Here is a 23,703-nt window from a genome sequence, read left to right on the forward strand (position 1 = left end):
GGCCAGGACAAAGGGCTGGGGAAGGAGTGGAAGGTAACACCTCAGGTTAGTAAAAGGTAGTGTTTAGAGTTAGGATTTCCTTTGCCTTCAAACTTTGGGTGAATTATCTATGACTGTAAATCAGGATGCTATAGCTAAGCAGAATGTGTGTGTCTGGAGACTGCATGTGTGAAGACTGCATCCAAATGAGTCACCCTTCCAGCAATCAAGAACTTCTGCCGTCATTCATTTTTAGCCATGCAAGTGAAGTTCTTTGGTTGGGCAGGTTCTTTTGGTGGGGATTACAGATAACTCAGATGGGAGAAGGAGAATGAAAGTTGGACAGGGCTTCATGAATACACCAAGTTATCTCTCCAGTGATTAGTGGGACTGATTATAATCTTTAACTTAAAACTTGTTATCTGCTCTGAAGATGACAAAACTTTATGAGAATGTTCCCTAATGGATGAATCTAATTACATCCAAAGGCAAGCACTTTAAACATTATTGACTGTTCTTTTTCCTGATTCATGTTCATGTAGGCCCCAAAAGACTTAATGGATGTTGCTTTAAAATAGAAAAAGAAAGGAGGAAAGGAGAGAAATCGATTGATTGCATATTTGAAGTTTAGTCTAAATCAACATTCTGATTCAGTACTGAAACTGAGGAAGAGATTTAAAATCTTGAGCTCTTTTCCCCTAGGAAAATGATCTGTAAATTTGCCTTTAAGGACCTGCTATATCCATATATATATATATATATATATAAAACAGTTCTATATATACAGACACTTCTCAAAAAATGCTCATACTCAACCACTCAAAAGCTGCACTCTGTTCCAATGAGGCAAATTCACATAAATATTATAAAGGAATAGTAGGCTATTACCATTAATAAAAGTAATTTTTGTCTTAATATCTTTCTCAATTTATCCCTTTATCAAAAGTTTTTCTGAACTGACAGTCAAATGAATATCAAGAAAGAGGTTTATGATGTTCAGATTCCCAAAGATTAAATGTCAAAGGATATTAATGCGGCACACCTGCTTCTGTATTTTATAAATAACAAAACAATTAGTGTTAGCTTTTAAATATATTCAGATACACATGAATTTTTCAATAGGATGTGAAAAAATGAAATGATAGCCACATACTCACCCAAACACATGGTTTGATCAGCGTTTGTTTTAAAACCAGTGTGGCAGAGGCAATAAAAGCTTCCAACTGTGTCAATACACTGTCCGTGGCTGCATATATTGGGGATTTCTTGACATTCATTGCGATCTATAAATAAAAAGCATCTTAAGTGGAAACTTGGAAGGCCAAATCAAATCATTTTTTCTTTTTCAAATCAAATACCTTACTTCTAGGTATTGGCCTCAGGATTAATCCTAGTTCTAAACTAAGCCAGTAAAACTGATGCTGACATTATATTCAATATTTATTTTTGACTCAAAATTGGTTCAAACTTACTCTCATTTACTAGGCATATTCAGAGCATATTAACAATACACAAGTAATGAAAAACAGGGGCAGTATCCAAAAAATCTTCTGAAAGATGAGAAAACTTAGGCATAGAACGGGGAATAGAAATGCAAGCTGGGAGATAATCCATTTGATTATCTGCCTACACAGTATCCTAGACTATGGAATTAATTGAAGTATTTTGTCTAGTCAAGATTTGGTGTCTCAAATCATGGAAGCTTCATGGCTTCCTCTGGAAATTTAAACAAATCCCATTGCTAAGCTAGGTTTTCATGATGGACAGCCTGCATGGTCCCTTGCTCCAGTTTCACCCCATTATTTTGTCTCACTCCTATAACCTTTTGTTCCATCTTAACCAAGCCTTCCTGTCTACATAGGACTCCTTTCAGCACCTGACAATCCTAATGATGTTTCTTTCTTTCTTTTTTTTAAATCCATATTCTTTCAAAAGGAAGCCCTCTCATCTTGCTTCTGCCACTCCCTGGGCCCTAAGTTACATTTACTGTCAAGTTAATACTTCTTGCCCTCCTGAAATCTAATTATCTCAGGGGCCAAACATGTTGCATGAATTCACAAATGACATAATTGCATGCCTACTTAGTTCTCTAATTTTTTAAAGCTCTCAAGATTCCATGTTTAGGGAAAATGTAACTCGAGGAGCACTGATTTTCCTGTTGTCACAAAAGAAAGCAAATGGCAGAATGCTGCCGTGGGTGCAGATACCAGAGAGCAGCTTGGAACCTGGCTCTCAGCTGAATAATTCAAGCTTGCTGTTTGCCCGCCCCGGCTACTGAGAAGACAGAAAATGGGAATGGGTACCTTTTGCTGCCCAGGACACTTGTGCCCACGCCAGGACAGAATATACTCCCTCCATTTCATGTGCTCAGGCTGCCATTTATACAACTACTTCCTTCCAAGTACACAAAACATCTAGAGTCGATGAATCACCATGTCCTTTAGAAATCTCAGGTTGGGGGTGGGTGTATCATGAAAAGGGGAAACTAGGGTAGAGCATCTTAGGAGCTACAGCTGGTCTGTGCAGAAATGCTAGTGAACAGATGATGTGTGTGCTAAGTTGCTTCAGTCATGTCCAACTCTTTGCAATCCTATGCCTGGCTCCTCTGTCCATGGAACTCTCCAGGCAAGAATACTGCAGTGGTAGCCATTTCCTTCTCCAAGGGATCTTCCTGACCCAGGGATTGAACCCAGGTCTCCTGCATTGCAGGCAGAGTCTTAACCATCTGACCTACCAGAGAAGCCCAAGAACAGATGATGATTATTCACATTTGGATAAAAATGAATTTCAAATGAGCAAACTGCTCCCTGCGATAGGCAGTGGACACTGATTTTCACTACCAAGCTCAGTGAAGAGAGTTGATTTTGAGGAATGGTGTCTCAGGGGCTTATTACAGTCAGCCTAGACCGTGGGCACCCTCAGGTAATACTGAGTCTGGGCGAATGCAAGGATCAGGTCTGTCTCATCTCTGGGGCCCACACGGAATGGACAGCATTAAGAATCTTTCTAGAAAAGGATCCTCAATTAGGAATTTTCTTTTCTACACTGCCTATTTCATGATGATTTTTTTTTTAATGGATTTTTTAAATGGATCTTTTAAATGGATTACTTTGCAGTTCTGTTGGCAAAATAGAAAGTTACAATTCTAGAGAACTTGATTATGAAGTTCACTTTGTCTTGAGGTTTCAACAAGCATCAGGATTTAAATTCCCAGAAGAGTATGTCTGAGGTTGAGGTAGGAGATTTAAACAGAGTATTGGGGGGAAACACCCAGACAGTCAGCAGAGAGAGAGGAAACCATAAGGAAATAGCTGGGAAGAAGATGTTTTTAGTTGGACAAGGCATTTCGGAAGTGGCTGCCTATGCTCTAACTGCTCAGCTCCTGAGGTCAGACCAGCATCCTTGGCTTAGACACCTACCTGTTCTCTCAGGTCTCAGAAACACGGGTATGATGGCCAGCTGGTGAAATGAGGTACTGACAAGTTCAAATAAAAACCTTACTATGATAAGGAAATTTTAGTTCTTTTCATCTTAAACACAGGAAGAAAGGAATATTTTACAATACGTCTGAAAAATGCCATGTATAGGATAGTTTTTAAGGACATTTTAAGAGATTTTATAAGTAAGATGTGGGCCCTCCCTGGAGGTCCAGTGGTTAAGACTCTTGTGCTTCCACAGCAGAGGCCATGGGTTTGATCCCTGGTTGGGAAACAGATTCCACAGGTCGCATGGTGTGGTCAAAAAGATTTAGAAAAAGATTAAAAAGTGATAATTATAAAAAATAAAAGTAGGATGTAAGTGAAGACATTTCCAGAGTGAAGTCTTCAGCCCTAGAGGCTGAACAACTGCAAAACTCAAACTCAAGTACATCGCCTTTCTTGTAAGGATTTCATTGAACGAGGGACACAAAGCTTGGGCTACAAACAGCTCTCCCTCACGGTGCTTACTGCTGATTAACACTGGATGAGCTTTATCCAGCGTGTTTATGTTAGTACTCTACAAAAAACTTGACAGGACGTAAGCCCCAGCCAGGCCCTGGTTGGCTATCTCATCTTGATGCTTACAACAGTTCTTCCCACATCTCGCCTAACGTGAAATGGTGTGAAACGACACGTTCCATATTATCAGCAATTCCTTATTTTGATCGGAATTATTTTACCCAGTTCCAAACAAGTATAAATTAAGAGCAAAATGCACGGAAGTGGTATGAATGCCAAATTTCATGAGGGTATTGTGACTCCTATCAGAGACGTCCTCACTTTTCCTGTCCTGTTTTTTTTTGTTGTTGTTGTTAATATGTGGATTACAACTGCTCTGTTGACAAAAAGCTAAACACTTGCACATGTTCCTTTAAATGCAAAAAACAAGCCTTGATTCTCAAAGTATTTTGTTCTGGTATTACACCCTCTTCCCACCAAAGTCTCATAAAACAATGCAAAATGCCCTATGGAGAGCAGTGTACTTCCTACCACTTAATCACTGGTGCACAAGGAAATCCAAGGAAAATCTGACCACGTTCCTTGGTGTTGTTTCATTCACAAATGCATAAACTATCCAGGAAACTCCTTGTGAAATGGACTACAGGCAAAACAACAGATTCTTCCTGACTCCTTTGCTAAATATATAATGGTTAATAATACTGAAAAACTCACATGAAAATCATTCTGAGGTGTTCCTTTGCTGCTGGGTTGAAACAGCAGTGTTTTCATTTTGATACCACTGGCTACAAAATACCATCAGATGTTTAATAACTTTTGCTGTTGTTGTTTAGTCGATAAGTTGTGTCCCACTCCCTTGTGACCCCGTGAATTGTAGCCCACCAGGCTCCTCTGTCCATGGGATTTCCCAGGCAAGAATGCTGGAGTGGGTTGTCATTTCCTCCTCCAGGGGATCTTCCTGACTCGGGGATCAAACCCACATCTCCTGTACTGGCAGGCGGGTTCTTTACTGCTGAGCCACGAGGGATAACTTCACTGTCAATGTATGCTGGTGACATACTCATCCTTCTCATCTCTACCATGTCCCTGACAAAGGTGAATACCCGAAAAATTTAACCTCTAATAGTTTCTCATTTTACTGTAGGTGACGTCGCAAACAAAAGGCTGTTCCAGTTTGCTGCCCTCAGTTCTATAAGATGTTAAGGAGAAAAGATAATACTGTCAGTTCTTTTGGCTTGGTTTGTGCAGGTTAACCCAGCCCAGCTCAGGAGAGCTTTGCTGTCTAGAGTTGGTATATGTGGCTAGGATGGTGAAAACCTCACCCACTCAAGGGGAGTAGGTAAAAGTATTTGGTCCTGAATACCAGGTAGGGAGCCTTCCCTGGTAGCTCAGTTGATAAAGAATCTGCCTGCAATGCAGGAGACCCTGGTTCGATTCCTGGGAAGATCCCCTGGAGGAGGGCATGGCAACCCAGTCCAGCATTCTTGCCTGGAGAATCCCCATTGACAGAGGAGTCTAGTGGACTACAGTCCGTGGGGTGGCAAACAGTTGAACATAACTGAGTGACTAACCATAGCACATAGCACCAGTTAGGGAGTGTGTGTATGTGTGTGTGTGTCTCTGTGCACTTGTGGGAGTGGGTGTTTGCAGCAGGGCAGCAGGGGGGCAAATTTGGAAAAATCACCTCTCTAAAGAGGAAAAAAGCCAAGTGTTAAAGCATTTCAACAATTTTCCTATTTCCCGGTTTACTTACTAGAACACAGAAATCTGCATCTTAACCATCCCAAAGAAATCCAGGAATCTGCAGCTGGTTGGGGCTGGCCCGTCGGGTAGGCGCCTGCAGCTGGGGACTTACCATTGCACTGCCCCGTGGAGGTGAATCGGTAGCCGGGCTTGCAATCACAGCGGTAGCTGCCCGCGGTGTTGATGCACTCTGCGTTTCGCTGGCACACTGGGCCATTCTGACACTCGTCAATGTCTATGAGCAGGAGAGAACTGAATTACAAGGAGAGCAGAATCCAGTGTCAACAGGCAAGAGACAAGAACAAAATCTGACTTTACATTGGACCTGTTTCGTGAACCTTTTTCTTTGCTCTTGTTACTATAATCAGTCTATAGCTACAAGCAGACATGGTGGTCTGCCTCACGGAATCCTGCCCCTCTGCCTGAATGTTAAACTAAAGTGCCTTTGTTCAGTTCACAGGGAAATACCCTGACCCTGCCCACCTGTGAAGGACTGCAGGAAAAAACAAATTGATACATCCTCTCCCCAGTTCTGGCCAAACCATTTTGTAAGATGTATGGCCTTTTTACTTTACTTCCTCACCTCCCTCTATTCTGTAAAAGAAACTGGCATCCAGACCCTGATGAAATGGTACTCTATAAACTCTAGTCTGCCATCTTCTCTGATGCCAGGCTTTCCAAACAAAGTTGCTATTTCTTGCCTCAACACCTCATCTCCTGATTATTGGCCTATTGTTTGGCAAGCAGGTTGAGCTTGGACTTGGTAACAAAGGCAAATGAAGGCTCTCACACAACACGGATTTATATTTTCTTATTTTGATTGGTTCTATTGAACAAACGTTGGAAGATGGAAAGCTTTTCTAATTTTCCTGCTTTACAAATATTTTTCATAAATACAAATACTGGATTTATGACCATCTACAGCGTTAATCTCTAGAAAAAGTTGTGAATCTCAGCCTCAAGGGCCAGATTTGATAAGGGTAGAGACTAATATCCTAGGAAGTCTTGTATTTGCTCAAAGTGCAGGAGGTTTGGGGAATCAGTCAGGTTGTTTTGTTGTAGAGCCTGCAGAGCAGGGCATCTCAAACTCTGATGTGCGTCCGAATCACTGGAGATTTTATTGAAAGACAGATTCCAACTCAGCGTGCCAGGGGAGTGGCTCGAGAGTCTGTGCTTCCCATAAGCTCCCAAGTGATGCTGGTGCACTGGTCCACGGACAGTGCTTTGAACTACAGGGCTGCAGAAGCTCCTGCTTAAATTTCTGCCCCATGGCAGTCAAATCAAGGAAACTTAACATAAAGATTACACATAAAACCACTGAAAATAACCAAATGCTCGCTATCAAAGAAAAGAATAAAGTGGCTGTTGTGTGCTCCAGAGCTTTGCCTATGCTTGGGGAGTTGCTTGCTTATCTTTTTGAAATGTTACCAGCTACATAATTCAGTTCAGCTTTAGGGCACCGCAGAATATACTGCACAGTCCAGGCGATATCAATGGAGCAAAATACATATTGTCTCCCCCTGCTCCTATGAGGCATTCTAATTCAGTCTAAATCCAGTATAGGGAGCAGCTAGTAACTCAGGTGAAAGTCAGCTTTTAGCACCAGTGCTGGGGTTTCATGCAGAAGTTGGCTCAGCCAAAGTTCCCACTAGGGGGCGACAAATACACCAACCTAGGCCTCCGAGGTGTGTGCTCTGTGGTGGGAAAACCTCAGGATTGTGGGCAGTCAGTGGGCCTCTCTGTCTAATATGGGGTGTGTGTCTCATACAGGAGCAGAGTATGCCCACCATGGGTTACCATGGGCCCAGGATCCAGCACCACCTTACCCACCAGGCCTGCCCTGCTCTTCATAAAGAGTGTACAGAAACACAGAGGGTAGCTTCTGTAGCTGGAGAAGCCAAAAGGTGTCTCAGACAAGCGTTTCCCTGATGCCTCAGATGCCTAACATCTGATCCTATGCATGCTGGGGGAGAGCAGACACACAGATCCTCCCTGAATCACTTCTGGAATCCATTCCAACTGCAGTCTGGCCGAGGCATGTGCTAAATCAACCTTCCTTTTCTGAGTCTGAGAGCTAGGAGCGTGCTGGGAAGCAGCTGACCCTGGATTAAACATTCACCCTGAAGATGGATATCCTATGAAACGGAAACCAAAAGCTGGAGCACTTTGTAACCTCTGTATCAGCCGAACGCTGCCCTGACAGTGAGCCGCCTTCCACGGGTACAGCTGTAGGTTTTCAATCTCAAGGGTGTAACAAGATCTAGGTTGACATGGTGGTCATGGGTGGCCATGCCTCTGGTTTCTGGTCAAGGGCTGCTGCTTCAGCAGAGATACGTATCAAAGAAGCACTTGGGTAGAGTAACCAGCTCTGAATGGAAAAGAAGGGAAGATGCCACAGAAGCGGACAGGCATCCTTAGGCATGCACCACAGGTGGGGGACAGTGGCGATGAGCAGGCAGCTACCCCTAGCACCACAGGTCATCTGCTACGGGCTCCCTTCTCTTTTTCCACATCCTGCCTCCTCCCCACACCTGATCCTTGATGGCCTCCAGAAGCCCAGGGCCTGAACCAAAGCCCCAAAATGACTCTCTCTTTAGGAAGGCTAGGAATAGCTTGTTACCCTGTTTCTAGTCCCCCACATAGCAGGCAGAGTAAGGGATGCTTGCCAGCTTGGCCACAGGAACAGAAAGCCTGGTGAGGAGAATTTAGCAAGCCTGTACTCAGGGTTATAACTTTACTCGTGGTCTCTAAGTTGTCCCCAGTTTAGGAGAAAAATATTTTTTAACATTAAAATGTCAACCTATGTGGTGTAATACATGCTCTAAGGAGCAATAAGCCTTTCTAACACGAACAAGAACTCTGTTAGAGGCTCTGAGTTTAAGTATGAAATAAGAAAATTACTCTAGCTATCCTAGGGCCCATGGTATATTTAATAACCGGCAACGTCCCTTTTACTAAAATGTAAAAGAACACTATCTTCCCCAGATGTCGGAAAAATATGAAGTGTGGTGAGGAATGCGCAGAATCACAGTACATACACATGGCGAGGGGAGGTAATTTGAAAATGAAAAAAGTACCATTTGCACGCATGCCAACATTCTTCGTATAAAATCGAATTTGCTGTTCTTGCCATTTGGAATTCTCTCATGCATTTGAAGTATTTGCATTAACCGTGTTTTCACTGGGGAGGAGCAAAGGCTCCGCTTGGAAGAGAACACTGATTTTGAGATTCAACTCAAGATGACTGCCCACCACTCGTGCTCACTTTCAAGCTGTGTAAAACAATAGCCATCCATTGGACACACCTAGGACCTCAAGGCTTTTTCATATCAGCTGGGAAATCTAATACACTCTGTGCTGAGGGAGGGGGCGGAGAGGGCTGGGGAATGGACATCCTGCTTTGCCCACTGGGAGTAGTTAGGGAATTTTTTTTTTTTTTTGGCAATGAAATGTCTGTTGATCCACAGGGTGTCCTTCACTATAGCTAGAGTTTGATGAATTTCTGAAATTCCAATGTTGTAAAATTGCCTCATTTCTGGATGTGATACAGGGCAACATCTCTTACCTTCACAAACCAACAACTTGTCGTTATAGAAGAAGCCCACTGGACATTCACACCGGAAGCTGCCGACCATGTTGATACACACACCATTTTCACAGACCCCCGGGATCTCCCGACACTCGTCGATATCTGGAAACAGAGCAGGCACATGTGAGTGATGGCCTGGCATGTGGTCCCTGGGCAGGGTAAACGGGAATTGAAAGTTGGCTGCTTCTAACTAGTCCTGTGTAAGGTCTAAGGCCAAAGAAGAGACAGCACATGTGTATATGTGTGTGTGTGTGTGTGTGTGTGTGCTGGCATGTACATGCATGTACCGGGGTGGTGATGGAAGTGGAGGAAGTCAATGAAGAGCAAACTGGGATCACTGAACCGCTTGTCAGACACTCCTGTGTCTATCTCATTGATCATCTATCTTTCTGGTTTTGTTACAAAACATTAGCTCTGTCCAGGTGGGAGATTTTGCACCCACTGGGCCCTGTGCACCAGTGGAGCAGAATGAAAGTGACTGCCGAGAGTAAGTGGTCTCTCTACCCCAAGTGTGTGGTGGTGGCTGGTGGGAATGGGAGCAGAGAGCTGATGAGGAACAGAAGACGATCCCATGGTCAGAGCCAACTCTGATCTTCCAAATTTCTGCTCAACGCCCTGCTCCTCCTTCGTGTGGCCTTGGTAAGGAAGTCAAGGAAGTAAGTCAGGTCTGAGGATGTAAGCTGGGCCCAAGCTGACCATGTAGACAGAGCCAGAACTGAGGAAGGACAGTCACAATAGACTGTGGCTTCCCTAGGCCCGGGGCCGGGGCTGGCTGCTACACCAGGGTGTTACCGGCCCCTGGTATGCTGTCTGACATTTGATTAAGAACCAATACCTGGAAGTGGGGCTGATGAGGATTAAAGCAGGACCGAAGTAGGAGAGCACAGCCAGGACCCAGGCTGCTAAAGCAACTGGCGAGGGAGCTGTGTGGGCAAGTCGGGTCTCCTCACCAGCCTGGCGGGTCCACTCTCTGCCTGACGTGCTCTGAACTCTCAGCCATTCAGAGTCCTCTAGGATAATAACAGTAACGGTGGCAGCAATGGCATACTGCCTCACTTGCTATACACATGGTGTATTTCTCAAGCGTTTAAACTGGAAATAGATACCGAATCATCACCGCCCCTCTGTGAGATGGTCTCTAGGCACTCTGACCATCCTCATGATGCAAGTGGTGAGGACAGGTCGGAGGCTGGAACTCACCCAAGACCGTACAGCCACCAGGAAGTAGATTTGATACCAGGAATCCACTAACAGGCTACCCCTCCTCCCTTATGCTTTTCCACAGTCAAACAATCTTCACAAAACCATTACTGAAGGACTTGTTATCCCAGAGGGCCCCTCTACCAGTCCCGTGCAGAGTTTCACAAAACAGTTCAGAAGCCAGGAGGGGATGCAAAGTTTTGGTCTTTCCAATCCATTAGGTTTCTGATACTGTTGTTGAGATATTTTTCTTTACATGTCAGAGTCAGGAGCCTCTGCCATGTACTTTGTTTGCCCAAGTTGTAGATGGCCACTGACTTTCGTGGAACCCACAAGAGCTGCTGCACTTTCAGAAGAATCACACCTTAAAGCCAATCTGCTTTGAAGGAGAAAGTTCACAGGCCACAGATTTATGTTAGACCTTTTTCTAAAGGGCTTGATTTTGTTTGAAGACAAATTGATCTCTTTAATGAAAAAAAAAAAAAGCTTAGAATATCAAAGGGTATATTTCCATTTTGAATATACATAATTATGCTTTAGATTTTGCACACATTTGTCATGTATGTTGTTAAAAAGTGAGGCAAAGAAATATCACAGCTATGTATCATCAGCAAGAAGCAAAAAAAAAAATTTCAGACATTCTTGAACTATGTATGGGTTAAAACATGAAGTGTTATGTTCACATTCATTTGTTTTAAATATAAGTGATGTATTATCAAGTTTAACAATAACAGGCTGGGTCAAATTTCTAGTCATTGTTAGGCACAACACAGCAAAAGCACATATTAAAAATTATATTTTCTTTTCCTGTCTGGATTCCATTTGAACTTCAACTTGGAAAAGTTTATATTTAAAGACAAGATTAATAAACTTGCTATAGTTTTAACCCCACACGAATGAGTTCTATATGCCAACAATCTTCAGACTTTTCAGAAGGAGAGTAGAAAGCTTAAATAAAACAAAGTTTCTCAGTCATCTAAATATTTTGTCATGCTGGAATTTGCTAACAATAAGTATACTGCTAACTATCACATTTCCAGTTTTCAAGAGCTAGAGGCAAAGCAAGCTGTGAGTCAGGACTGGGTTCTGATCCCAGTTCTGTTATTAATTAGCCAAGTGACCTCGGCTGAGTCCCCTTCCCTGTCTGGGCCTCTGTCCCCTCAACTGTAAGGCAAGGCGTTTGGCCTAGAGGATGCCTGAGGCCTCTCCAGCTTTATTAGTGGATGCTGTTAATGCTGTTTTGAGTCTTTGCCTGCTGCCAACATTGGAGGGTAGGCCTTGCTGGGGTACACGCCTGGTCCGTCCATGGAGAACCACTACTATTACAGACCACTTATCTTCGGATCAGAGAGTCTAGGGAGATGAAAAGATCTGTTTTGGGAAGGGGAAAAGCAAAGCAGCTGGGGCCAGGTGTTTCATGCCAATGTCATTTAGCAGGTTTTCCTTCCAAACCATGAAGTTTCTTTGGATGTTGACTAGGCTGCGGAGCCATATGGATTTGGCACAAAGAAAGCCAGGCTGATTGCTGGACCAGACCCTTGTTTTCTTAAACAAGGTCACTGGAAAGGCTGATGTGGATTTCAGTTTACTTATTAGCAATAAGGTGGAACAGACCAAGTGGTGATGTTTGCTACTAGACACAATCGCTCAGAATTCAGAGGGGCATCTGAGGATCCATATAAATCACACTGGGGAAAAACTCGGAGAATGCAATGGCTTTCCATCTTTTTTTATGTTATTTGGTTTTAAACCACAAAGGCCTTGCTTCTACTGGCTGAACGCTGTGCAGTATTTCTGAATCTCACATAAGCATCTCGAGCACTGCAGTGGTCTCTGCTCCAGTTACCAGACAGGGCCTCAGATTGGAAAGGCTTTTATATTTCACATCTAAAAATCCCAAAGCAGATGACCTGAGAAGATTCCCTGTGAGATAAAACTGATCTACCAAACGGGCTTTATGTGAACAACCCACACATAAGGATTGGTATGAACAGTCATGTTAAACTCTTGTCTTAGTCAGACGGAAGGATTGGGAATTATAGTCAGATCAAACGTCAACTGGCTTTACTCCCAGAATCTCTCTTTTTGTTGATGCCTAGGGTTGGTTTAACGAAGCTTGATTGTGATTTTGTGAAAAGCTTTCCAGTCCCCTTAATCATGACCAACAAATGCTGCTGCCAATTAGGTGGAGCTACACAGGGTGTCTGCACAGTTTGTTTCAAACTAAGAATCAGAGTTTCAATAAAGGTAAATGGCACTGTTTAATGCTTTTTCCTTCTAAGAAACAAAAAAAAAAGCAAATTTGAGAAAATAACAGTGTGTACTTCCTTTTCTTAACACAAAGGCAGAGACAAAAAGTTGCAACAATGGCACTGTAACTCACCGACAGGTAAACCAGTATAAATGTCAATGACAAAGCCTGGCCGTTGACTTCCACAGAGTGTAGCAAATTCATCTGCAGTGAGGGAACAAAGGTAGGGTGAGTGGGGTGGGAATAGGATAGGTGAAGAGCAATAATGAGCTGAACAAAATTACTTTGAAAACATTCTTAAAAGATATTTACCTGTATTTGGAAGAATTTAAAATAAATTGACCTTTGTAAAAAAAAAAAATTGAGAATTTCTACAGATGGTGTAACCTTGTCCCTAAGAAAAATTATGAAGGAAAAGTGACCTCATGTTGACGTAATAATGAGGCTGAAACAGAGGTCTCTATATCAAATGCTCTCCTTTGTATGAGCTTGCCTGGGGGAATTTGGGTTTCTATGGGGATGTTGTTCAGCTCTGAAACCTGGGACTGGTCTGAGTGGCTCTTTCTACTCTGTATTAAGGAATCTAGGATTTAACAAATGTGTACAAAAGCCATTTCCTTGGCAGACTGGGGATAACAATAGCAAATGTAGCTAAGTTCTTGATTTCAGGTCTGTTAATGACTCATTCATGTCAAACAACTACCTTAACCTCATTACTTTAATTTTTGGAGCCGGATTATTATTTTTGCTGCAATTCTTTTATTTGCTCCCTCTCCCCTCCCCCACCCTTTATCTTTCTCCCCCTGACATGAATTTTCATCAAACTTGTGAATTAAGGATGCATTCAATGTCATCTGTGGTTCCTTTAACTCTGAGATTCTGTAATTCCTGATCATGAGTATAACTGATATAGCATGGCATCAATTTAACCTCAAGATGGCCACTCCCTTATGGGTAAACCTACTGAAAACTAGTAAAAGGTTTCTGGAAGTATTTTAAACAAAACATAGCACGTTCTTTTCCTAGTGCTTTCTTTCCTTAATCTATGAGTTCACTTCCAACCAGTGTCACGCCAGCTCCACTGACCATCCAAACTTCAGGGCCTCCTAAAATGTGTGCAGACTGCATAGCTAATGAAAAGCCATGACTGGATTTGGCCAATATTCAACATGAAGATGAAATCTTGCATTTTATATTAAGAGTATGCAGATACCTAGAACTCAGACAGATATTTCTGAAAGTAAACGATAGTTGTTATCAGAGCTCTCCATAGTGGTCTGCAAGGGAACGTACAATGGTCCATCAAGGTAAAAAATAAAAATACTAGGATATCTATCTTTGTAAAATCCAATTTAAAAACTAATTTTGTGTACATTTTATAATAAAACAGTTTCTAAAAATAATAAATACATTTCTTAATATAATCAAAAACAAATATACAGAGACACATGTACAAATACTTTTACTTGTAAATACACACACATCAAGTGTGGGTAACTGCCAGGTTTTTTAATGATAGCTATGTATAAATAATCTTGGGAAAGATTGAAGGCAGGAGGAGATGGGGATAATAGAGGACGAGAGGGTTGAATGGCATCACCAGTTCAATGGACACGAGTTTGAGCAAGCTCTGGGAGATGGTGAAGGACAGGGAAGCCTGGCATGCTGTAATCCATGGGGTCTCAAAGAGTCGGACATGACTGAGTGACTGAACAACGATAACAATGTATGATAAAAGATTTGAAGGCTAACAGTCAGGATCAGGGGTCAGCAAATATTTTCTTAAAGGGCTATAAAGTAAATATTTTAGGTTTTGCAAGCTGTGCAGTCTTTGTTAAAATTACTCAAATATTTCATGAAAGCAACCATAGATAATATGTAAATAAATTAGTGGGGCCATATTCTCATAGAATTTTATTTACTAAAATTTGAAGTTCATAAAATTTTCAGATGTCAAAATTACTTTTAGCTTGCGGGCCAAAGAGAAATAGGAGGCAGGCTGGATTTGACCCACAGGCTCTTGTTTGCCAAACCCAGGTCTAACAACATCTTGCAGAGTGGAGACAACTTGTAATTCTAAGTGATGGCTATTACATTATTTCTGGAGGAAACAGTGGATGAAATGGTACATTTTACTAAAAAAGAATCTGCTGTTTTTTTTGCATTGTCAATTAGCACCAGACAATAGATTGGGTATTTTACATATCACTGTGGGGAATGGAGTAGACACTACACAATTCTCAGACCAGTACTGTGCATGGTAGTGCGTTCACCCTAAATCAGAAAGATGGTGGCCCAGTGGCTAAGACTCGGCACTCCCAATGTGGGGGGGCCTGGGTTTGATTCCTGGTCAGGGAACTAGATTCCATACGCCACAACTAAGACTTGGCACAGGCAAATTAATTAATTAATTTTTAAAAATCAGAAAGATGATCTAGATCATTAGTAAATGACACCATCATGATATATATCATCTCCCATATAAGAACACTGCACCAAAGTTTTTGCTTCATTTACTCTTAGAATATGAATTAGACTCTCTTCTTTTTCAAATAGATAACATTTTATAGATTTTTCTGTATGAGGATATAAGAAGAAATTTCTCTATATCAAGGAGTTGTGCTTTTCTTTTTTTAATCTGGCTGCGCTAGGTCTTAGGTGCAGTACACAGGATCTTCCATCTTTGTTGGGCATCCAGGATCTTTAGCTACAGCATGCACTCTTAGTTGTGGCATGTGGGATCTATTCATAGGCCCCTGGCCAGGGATGGAACCTAGGCCCCCCTGCATTAGGAGTGCAGAGTCTTAGCCACTGGACCACCAGGGAAGTCCCCGAGTCATGCTTTTCTTTAGTTCTGAGTTTGCTCTGCGGTCATTGAGACTGTTAGACTCGATCATATCTCTCTTTATACGAGCTGCTAGAAGGTTTAGAGCCCAAGCTGTTGCTCATCACTGGCAAGTGTGCAGGACTTCCCAGCTTGGATCTTGCATATTAATTATCCTTGCTTTGAGTTTCTTACCCATGTTTGCCATTTGCATTAGGCCTTCTTATTTTACGTATGCATCTTTGTGGGCCATCTTGAATTCTTTTTGGAACAAGATTAGTTATGAATAAGTAAAATTGATGGTAATAAGTAAATAAACAATATAGGAATATGGTTTACTTATCTGTCAAACTGCTTTGCCCACTGTTTCCAGACTTTAAGTTATATGGCGAACTCCCTAACAATAACAACTTCTATATTTTTGTGATATGCTGAGTCTACAGGCTGGTAAATGAACTTGTGTAATAAATTGGAAAATATATTTTATGACTCAATTTTCAACTCAAAGGACCAGATCATCTGAATTTCAACATTTGCCTTTGTGAACTAATCTTTTTTTATGAAGATGGACAAAGCACCCTTTTTCTCCCCTGGCTGAGATTCCTTTCTCCAAAAATTCACGGGGAAGGTACCATCTTTCTGGTAATGGCGAAACTAAAACCCACCTGTGCTTGGGATGGGGCACTGTTCACAAGGCTTGTTCCAGGCCCGGCCAATGTTGTAGGAACAACAGCACATCTTCTTGGTCATGTTGAACAACAGTTCTCCATCACAGGTCTGGTTGTCAGCATAATAGTTCCTGTAGCACAGACTCCTCCTCATATCTAGAGGAGAGGAGGAAGGCAGGGACTGGTGATGCTGTGGGGAAATCCTGACAGGGAGATTCTAACAGGGATGCTCAAGGAAGGAGTCTCTTTTGAACTATATTGTTAACTTGACTTCGATAAGAGCGGTAAAAGCTGGCTCTCAACCTTCCATCTACCTCTGCTGTCACAAGGAGAAGGACTTTAAGAAATATCAGGTTGGCCCAAAAGTTTGTTCGGGTTTTTCTAAAACATCTTACTAAAGAACCAAACAAACTTTTGGGCCAACCTAATATATTCCCTGGTGTTCTGTGCCACAGAACTGAGTCATTATGTAGCTGTGGCCTTAATAAACTTTACATGACTCTCCACCCAGTCTCCTAGTAACAATACTCCACTGCTCTTGGCAGTGATTTTCTCATTTCCGACTCATGATGTTTTAATACTGTAGGTCAGTGCTGTAAATATCATTGTATAAAGATACACCCAGAGTCAAACAAAAGAAGTACTATTAAACCTTTGTTTGGGATTTTCCAACATTACATTTTAAAGAAAACTCCCAACCACCCACACGAGGTGCTGAGAAAAGGCCAAAATTATGGTTTACAGGGGAGGAGGCAAAGGGTGGCAGCACTCGCTCTGATGAGTAACATAACATTGAAGATGAATTGCTGGGCTTGGAGGCTCTTTTTCTCTTTGCAGATGAGGACCGAACACGCTTTATAAAGAAAAGTTGGGACTTACCCATGCAATTATTCCCCCCATTCACTTGCATGTAGTCTGGAGGGCAGATACAGGTGTAGTTGCCAACAGTGTTGTAACATGTCCCTGGACCACAGATTCCGGGAGTTTCACATTCATTCACATCTATAATCCCAAAAGAAAGTGGTATGTGAATACAGAAATTTCACTTTTTGGAATGATCTGGAACTTGGGGGTCAATATACATGTTGATAGTGGAAGAGAACATCCACAGGGCACTTTGCAATCTGGATAAGAAATGTGGATGTTTCATTCATCAATGTCCTTAGCCTGTGCTGACGTGTGCATTTTCAGGAAAAGAGTTTTAGAAAAGGAAAATGTACCTTCTGATGTGAGTTCTTAATAAATGAGTCTAAAACATCCTCAAACACATGCAGCAATGGAAATGTGGAAAAATGACAATTCTCAAATATCTTTCAGAAAGACAACTATGTCCTTCATATGTTCACAAAATCTCAAGAAGGATTTGATATAACCTGAAGCCATCAAACACTGGCTTCATGAATCTGCAATGGTAAGGCAGCACAGAAGATAAGCCTACAGAAGTAGTATATCATGCATCCTTCCCCATTTTCAAATACAGGTGTTGATTCTAATTTATGTTAACTCTATGGGTCTTAAGCTGTGTTGTATACATTGTGATGTTTGACTACTACTCAACAAGGTTGTCACTGCTAAGGTCACCTATTAAGCCTTTTGGAGAACCAGAGGACTATTTCTCCTCCAGGACACAAGAAGCTGTCTTCCCTCATCAGCGTGTAACTCCTATATACAGATGAAAACCATTTCCCCACACCAGTCAGTGGTCCACATGCTCTGAAAGTTAACAGCAGTCAATAATCTCCATCTTTTCAGTAACACAGGATGAACAGGCGTCATCACTTACACAATACAACCAAAGGAGCTGCCTCGGAAGAGAAGCTCACTCAAATGCTGAGTACAAATGATGAGTGGTAAAGGACAAGACAAGGAGCCCAGAATCGCCCAGAATACAGAAGCCACTGAAATGAGACCTGGGCTACTCCAACAAAAATGGCTTTTCTGAAGAGAATGGAAAATTCACTGTAGGCATAAATGAGACTATGGCTCAAGATAACAAAAATGCCAATTTTCACATGAAAAGAGGGAGATTTAGGGTATGCTGAACATGATATTACATCACTAATATGAGTGCAAGCTGCCACATCTGTGGCATAGTTACCTGGCTATGCTGGCATTTAGACATTTTGCTAGAGTCTCAGTTTTCCTGGGGCCTAACTGTACGTTGGTTTTTGAGGTCCGTTCTCAATAACTGAAAGAACTTATCATTCTAAAAGGGCCATTTACCATCACACACTCGGGTATCTTCATTCAGGTAGTAGCCCGTTGGACAGCGGCACTGGAAGCTGCCAAAGGTGTTGATGCATTTCCCACCTTGGCACAACCCTGGGAGCTCCTGGCACTCATCAATATCTATCAAGATGAAAAGGACAGCATGTCTTTAGCATTGTAAATCAACTCAAGGAAGTTCCAAAGGGGCACGCTTTAAGTTAAAGGAAACAGAATTACCTTCCAATATAACGGTGATAGGGTTGGGTCGAAAACCTTCTCCTCCAGGACAAAGAATTTTGTACTCAGCTACGGAAACAAACAAACAAAATCAGATTGAGTTCTCTGAAATCTAAAATTTCTAGAAATAGTATCCTCAAGAGAAATAGACACATAGCTACCTGAAAATATTCATTTACAGGAATTTTTGGCAGTTACTCCACCCAACTGAAGCAAGTTAACATCTTTGTATACACTTGTCCTTTCTAATGGCTTTTTCTATGTGTGTCAAGCATAAGGCTACTGTCCTCAGTCTGTGAACCTTCCACCTACTCTCTGGTCTTATGTTTTTATGAACTATTTTATCCTTTATCTCCACTGTTCTTTCTTTTAAAGATTTTTCTTTCCATTTTTATTTTATAACAAACTCCTCCATTTTTATGTTTTGTTCAGTTTTACTTCCTGGGAATCACAGCTTCCCTTAAATACTGCTCACCAGCTCATCTCCAAAACCTTTTCCAAACAGAGCCTTAGGAAAAGCTGTCCTTTCTTGGTTCCCACCCTCTCCTCTCCTCAATGACTAGAGGGCTTTCTTGCCTCTCCATTTCTGCTGATGGCAACATTGATTCCCCTGGCTTCCCAAACCAGCTTTTTACAGGATCCTTTGATTTCCTCCAGTAATTTTGTCATCCAGGTATTTCACTCAAAAACATTTCTTTCAGCACCACATACCAGTGTGATCCATACAGGAACATATGGATAAGAATGACCCTCATCTGCTATAGCATTCTGATAAGCATCTATACAAATCAGTTCTTTCATAATCATCATGGTCTTTCCAAATCTGGTAATCCCCCTTGTGGTTTTCTGAAATTATATGTATATATACTTAAATGTATATATGCATAGATCTCAGTTCTAGCTTTGATCCAGTTTGAGGTAGGGTGGACTTCTAATGCTTGACTTATCATTCTTACTCAGTAGAACTGACCCCTACCACCACACACACCTAAACATCTTGGTTTGATTCTTTCAGCATCGATGAAATTATTAATAACTATCCTCCTCTTTTATTTTCCTCTCCTCCTCTTTCTGTGATCGTCCGTTCTTTTTAAGTCTCCTCTTTCATGTCACTCCCTTCCTTCAAGCCCCAGTTAAAAAATGCACCAAGTTATCACCACGCACTGCAAATCAGAACTGACTTCTGTTTCTGAAGAAAGGAGAGAAAGGGGTGCCTGCCCAGCATTCGTTTCTGTGCTGAGTGCTTTACAGGAATGGCTTCATTTAATCCTATGAGGCATCTTATGAATGAAGAAAGAGGCTTGCTTACTCCAAAGTTACATGCATGGCAAGTGACAGAGTGCTAACTGGAACCAGGAACACTCTTTCTTCCACTCATGGCACTGACTCTGCTCTTCTTTCTTCTCTTATTGAAGTCTACATTGAATAACAGCTTTCATGTTTAGGTAGTATTTTGCTAAACTGTATGCTCCCGGAAAGCAGGAACTGGCAATTAGATTAGAATTATCCATCCAATTATCCATGAATTATCACCTTTGCACACACAAAGTATATCTTCTAGGTACTCAACAAATTCCCTTAGAGAAACTGAGTAAGTGACCCTTCAACAAGGAAAGAATCAATACCTATCTCAATATACCTGATAAGCAGCAGCCACTCAGCACATTTTGCCCTGGAAGCTATATCTGACTCTGAGTCATAATGCAGCATCCACTTAGAAAAATGCTAAGCTGTTTGTTTTTCAAAGACTAATTATTTATGTCCTTAAAACACATTCTAAACCTTTCTTTTAAGTCATACCATAAGACTGGAACAATCTTCCATTTCATATTTGCTTAACTAATGGCTTCTTTTTCACCTAGGGAAACTCCACTCTGTCCTAGAGCTTCTAAAACCAGCCAACAGATGACAAGAGGAGAGATCAATGTGTCCAAATATGACATAAGTAACCTAGTCTGGAAAACCTTCTTTAAAATAATGCTATCTTCTTTACACTCAGACAGAAATGAGATGTTACCTGCCCCACCTCACCTTTGAGTGCAAGCCAACTGGGGAGGCATTCTGACTCCCACATTGGGAGTGGGATTCCTCAGCAGGGCTAAAATGAATGATCTCCACCCCTCAACCCCCACTCTCTCCACCAACTGAAGAACACAGACCAGTAGCAGCTCCCCCTCTGGGTGGCGTCTATCCTCTGGAGTTAGACAGGAGAACTGGGCTGAGCTGGACTAATAACGAATAGGAGGATGTCCACTTACATGTGTTCACAGGCGGGCACAGCTCACAAGGAGTGCCCCAGGCTTTACCCAGAGAACAGCAGCAGGAAGCCTTGGAAACACCAACTCCAATTTCATTGCTGCAGGCTGTATCTCCATTGTCTCCCCGAGGACGGATATCCAAATAGCAGTTTCCAGAGCGGGTATCTATTTACCACATGCAAACAAAAGAAGTGTCAGGCAAATTCTTTCTACGTCAGGGTTGAAAATTCAAACCGACTTCTGAAACTGTTTAAAAACCATAATTTAAACTAAAAAGTGCCGCAACACAGACACTGGGAATTGACCTAGAGAAAAGGACCTGAAAATACAAACCAGATTCAGGAAATGTTTACATTTCGTTGTATTATTTTATTACTTTTTTTCAGAATTTGAGAATGCAATGTTCCATGTTGCCTTAGAAATAACCAACAGTGTGTTTCTCTGAAAAGTGTTTAAGATCTTACCGACACAGCCAACTCGAGTTGGATTCAGCTCAAAATCGGGTGGACAGTCACAGGTATAGCTGCCTGGAGTGTTGACACAGTTCCCACTGATGCACGTGGTTGGATCCAGGCATTCATTAACGTCTAGAACCGAACGGCGAGGGGCAGAGTTATTACCTGAGCCAATGTGGGGCAGGCATCACTGTAAAACAGTAGCACTAAAATCTCCGGCTCCCAACTCGAATTTTTAAAGAGTTTCCAGTTATAATTGCCCCTAGAAATATAGTCTTCCACTTCTGAAACAAAATCCCTCAGGAAGGAAATATGTCATAGTCTTTGGTCTCTTTCCCCTGGAACACACTTAGCATTCAAATTTGTCATCAGGAGAAAATATAACTTTGGAACGAGGGAAAATATTCCAGTGAAGGTAACTGAGAACAAAACACTACTGTGACCTCAGGTCAACCAAAAATTCAGACACAGGTTTTAAGAAAATATATTTAATATGTGCAGCTTGTTATTTTATCAAATGAGAGCAAGATGTCTCAGGGAAGCGGCGGGAGCAGGCGACTTCTGCTGCTTCCCCCGCTGGGCGGACTGGCCTCGCTGTAGCTGAGCGCAAGCGCAGACCGCATGCATGAAGATTAGTATGTTCCTTCAGGCCTACTAAGAGTCTCTTTCCCATTACTGATGCTGGGTTGAATATTTCCCTTTCAGTTTCAATTCCAAAAACGGAATTCCAGATAGTTAGGACATGGGTTTTGGCAAATGCCATCCCTGTGTAATCCTTTCGTCTATTTTGAACACTTGTGAAATATTCAAAACCAGACAAGCTGGTTCAGAGAGAGATGGGGGACTGAGGATGATACCTTCCCCTCTGCTCCTCCTGCTTGGATCTGGTAACCCTTTTGGAGGTTCCGTTGTGAAAAATGCTTTCGCTCAAATCTCATGGGATCTTAGAGCGGGCAGGGCAGACAAAGAGCAATCAGGGTGGGGAGGAGGGAATGAGGCTGGTGGTGATGTGAGACACGGAGGAGAAGGCATGGCAGTGGAGAGGTGACTTGCTGCAGAATGCTAGAGACTGACTTGGTGTCATAATAGTTTTTAGGAAAACCAAGAGAAGAAGGGGTGTCTGGAGAAGAATACTGTGATCCAGAGCAATTTCAGGGAGGTTGTGATGGTGGTCATAATTGGAGAGCCACTGGGTCATGGCTTGTTTAGGTAGCTAGAAAAACTGGGGTTTTCTTGAAATCCTGATCCTATACAGGATGGAATCTGTTTCCTTAGTATCGTTGAATGGAAGGAGGATAGAGACCTGAAAATGGCTCTCAAAGTTTTAACTCAGTGCCGAAGTGAACCAAGGGACAGTCGTCTACAGAGTGCCTACTACAGCTTTTCTAGCTTCTTCCTTACATTCCTGGAGTGTTCTTTGCTCCACAAGAAAATGATCTACACACTAGAAATAGGTGACTGATTGTTACGGACCATGTTCTCTGGCAACGCTCTGAAGTGAGTGTCTCAGCAGAAAAGTTCAAGATGAAATCCATGATCCCAGGGCACAGCCTGCAAAAGGAAACTCTCCAAAAAGAAGAAAAGGAACTACAGGAACATGCCTCTGTAGCCACAAACTTGTATCTAAGGCTACTGACTACACCTTCAGCTCTCCTTAACTTTTCCCTCTGCACCCTCACATCTAATCAGCACCAGGTCAGAAGAAATTTATTCTGTGGTTCCTAATGCTTGTCCCTGCTTTTCTTTTGCAACTCCATGAAAAACCTTGTGTGGTCCCCGCGAGACACAAGCAGCTGGGTCCCCTGGGACGCCTGAGAGCAGATCTCCGTGCAAATGGAAGGCTTACCTGTGCAGTTCCCACCACTTCTGTCCAGTTCATAGCCGATCTCACATTCACAGCGGAACAGGCCAGGGAGGTTGTGGCAAGTTCCAAAAACACAGATGTTCGGAAGAGAGCACTCATCGATGTCTTGGGGAACAATGGAAAGGGGGAGCAATTAAACTATTGTTCTTGCCAAAGAAACTACCTAATGTAATAAGGCAAGTGATTTCATTATTAAGAAAATGAAGACTATCTGACATCAATCTAGGTCCTTCTCCTATAGGCTTTCAGATGATCTGTCATCTGTTAGGAAGTCTCCTAGGTGAGAACTTCCCTTTTCTTAGCCCCTACTACATGCCAAGCAAGGGGCTAGGCATTTCACATATATGTTAGACCATTTATGGTGTTTTATGTGGGTCCACATCACTTTTGTAAAGGAAGAACCAAATGAGCCCACTTGAGACTAAATTCTTTGGTTATTCTCATCTATATATTCTTGTTTTTGTTGTGAGTTAAAATTTTAAGAACCCC

At 42.1% G+C, this 23,703-nt stretch overlaps 1 protein-coding gene across 1 annotated transcript in view; it reads right to left on the reverse strand.

The window, feature by feature from the left end:
• Positions 1-23,703, reverse strand: part of FBN1 (fibrillin 1) — a 261,970-nt gene that overhangs the window by 48,047 nt on the left and 190,220 nt on the right. Inside the window, exons 36-46 of the mRNA XM_043921055.1 lie at positions 23,197-23,319; positions 21,360-21,482; positions 20,896-21,060; positions 18,638-18,706; positions 18,416-18,541; positions 17,072-17,194; positions 16,190-16,348; positions 12,833-12,904; positions 9,226-9,351; positions 5,773-5,895; positions 1,137-1,262 (exon numbers count right to left, since the gene is read on the reverse strand). Of these exons, the coding sequence (XP_043776990.1) occupies positions 1,137-1,262; positions 5,773-5,895; positions 9,226-9,351; positions 12,833-12,904; positions 16,190-16,348; positions 17,072-17,194; positions 18,416-18,541; positions 18,638-18,706; positions 20,896-21,060; positions 21,360-21,482; positions 23,197-23,319 (1,335 nt within the window). The remainder of the gene's footprint in view (positions 1-1,136; positions 1,263-5,772; positions 5,896-9,225; positions 9,352-12,832; positions 12,905-16,189; positions 16,349-17,071; positions 17,195-18,415; positions 18,542-18,637; positions 18,707-20,895; positions 21,061-21,359; positions 21,483-23,196; positions 23,320-23,703) is intronic.

The sequence above is a fragment of the Cervus elaphus genome, chromosome 12, assembly GCF_910594005.1.
Source record: "Cervus elaphus chromosome 12, mCerEla1.1, whole genome shotgun sequence".
Taxonomy (NCBI): domain Eukaryota; kingdom Metazoa; phylum Chordata; class Mammalia; order Artiodactyla; family Cervidae; genus Cervus; species Cervus elaphus.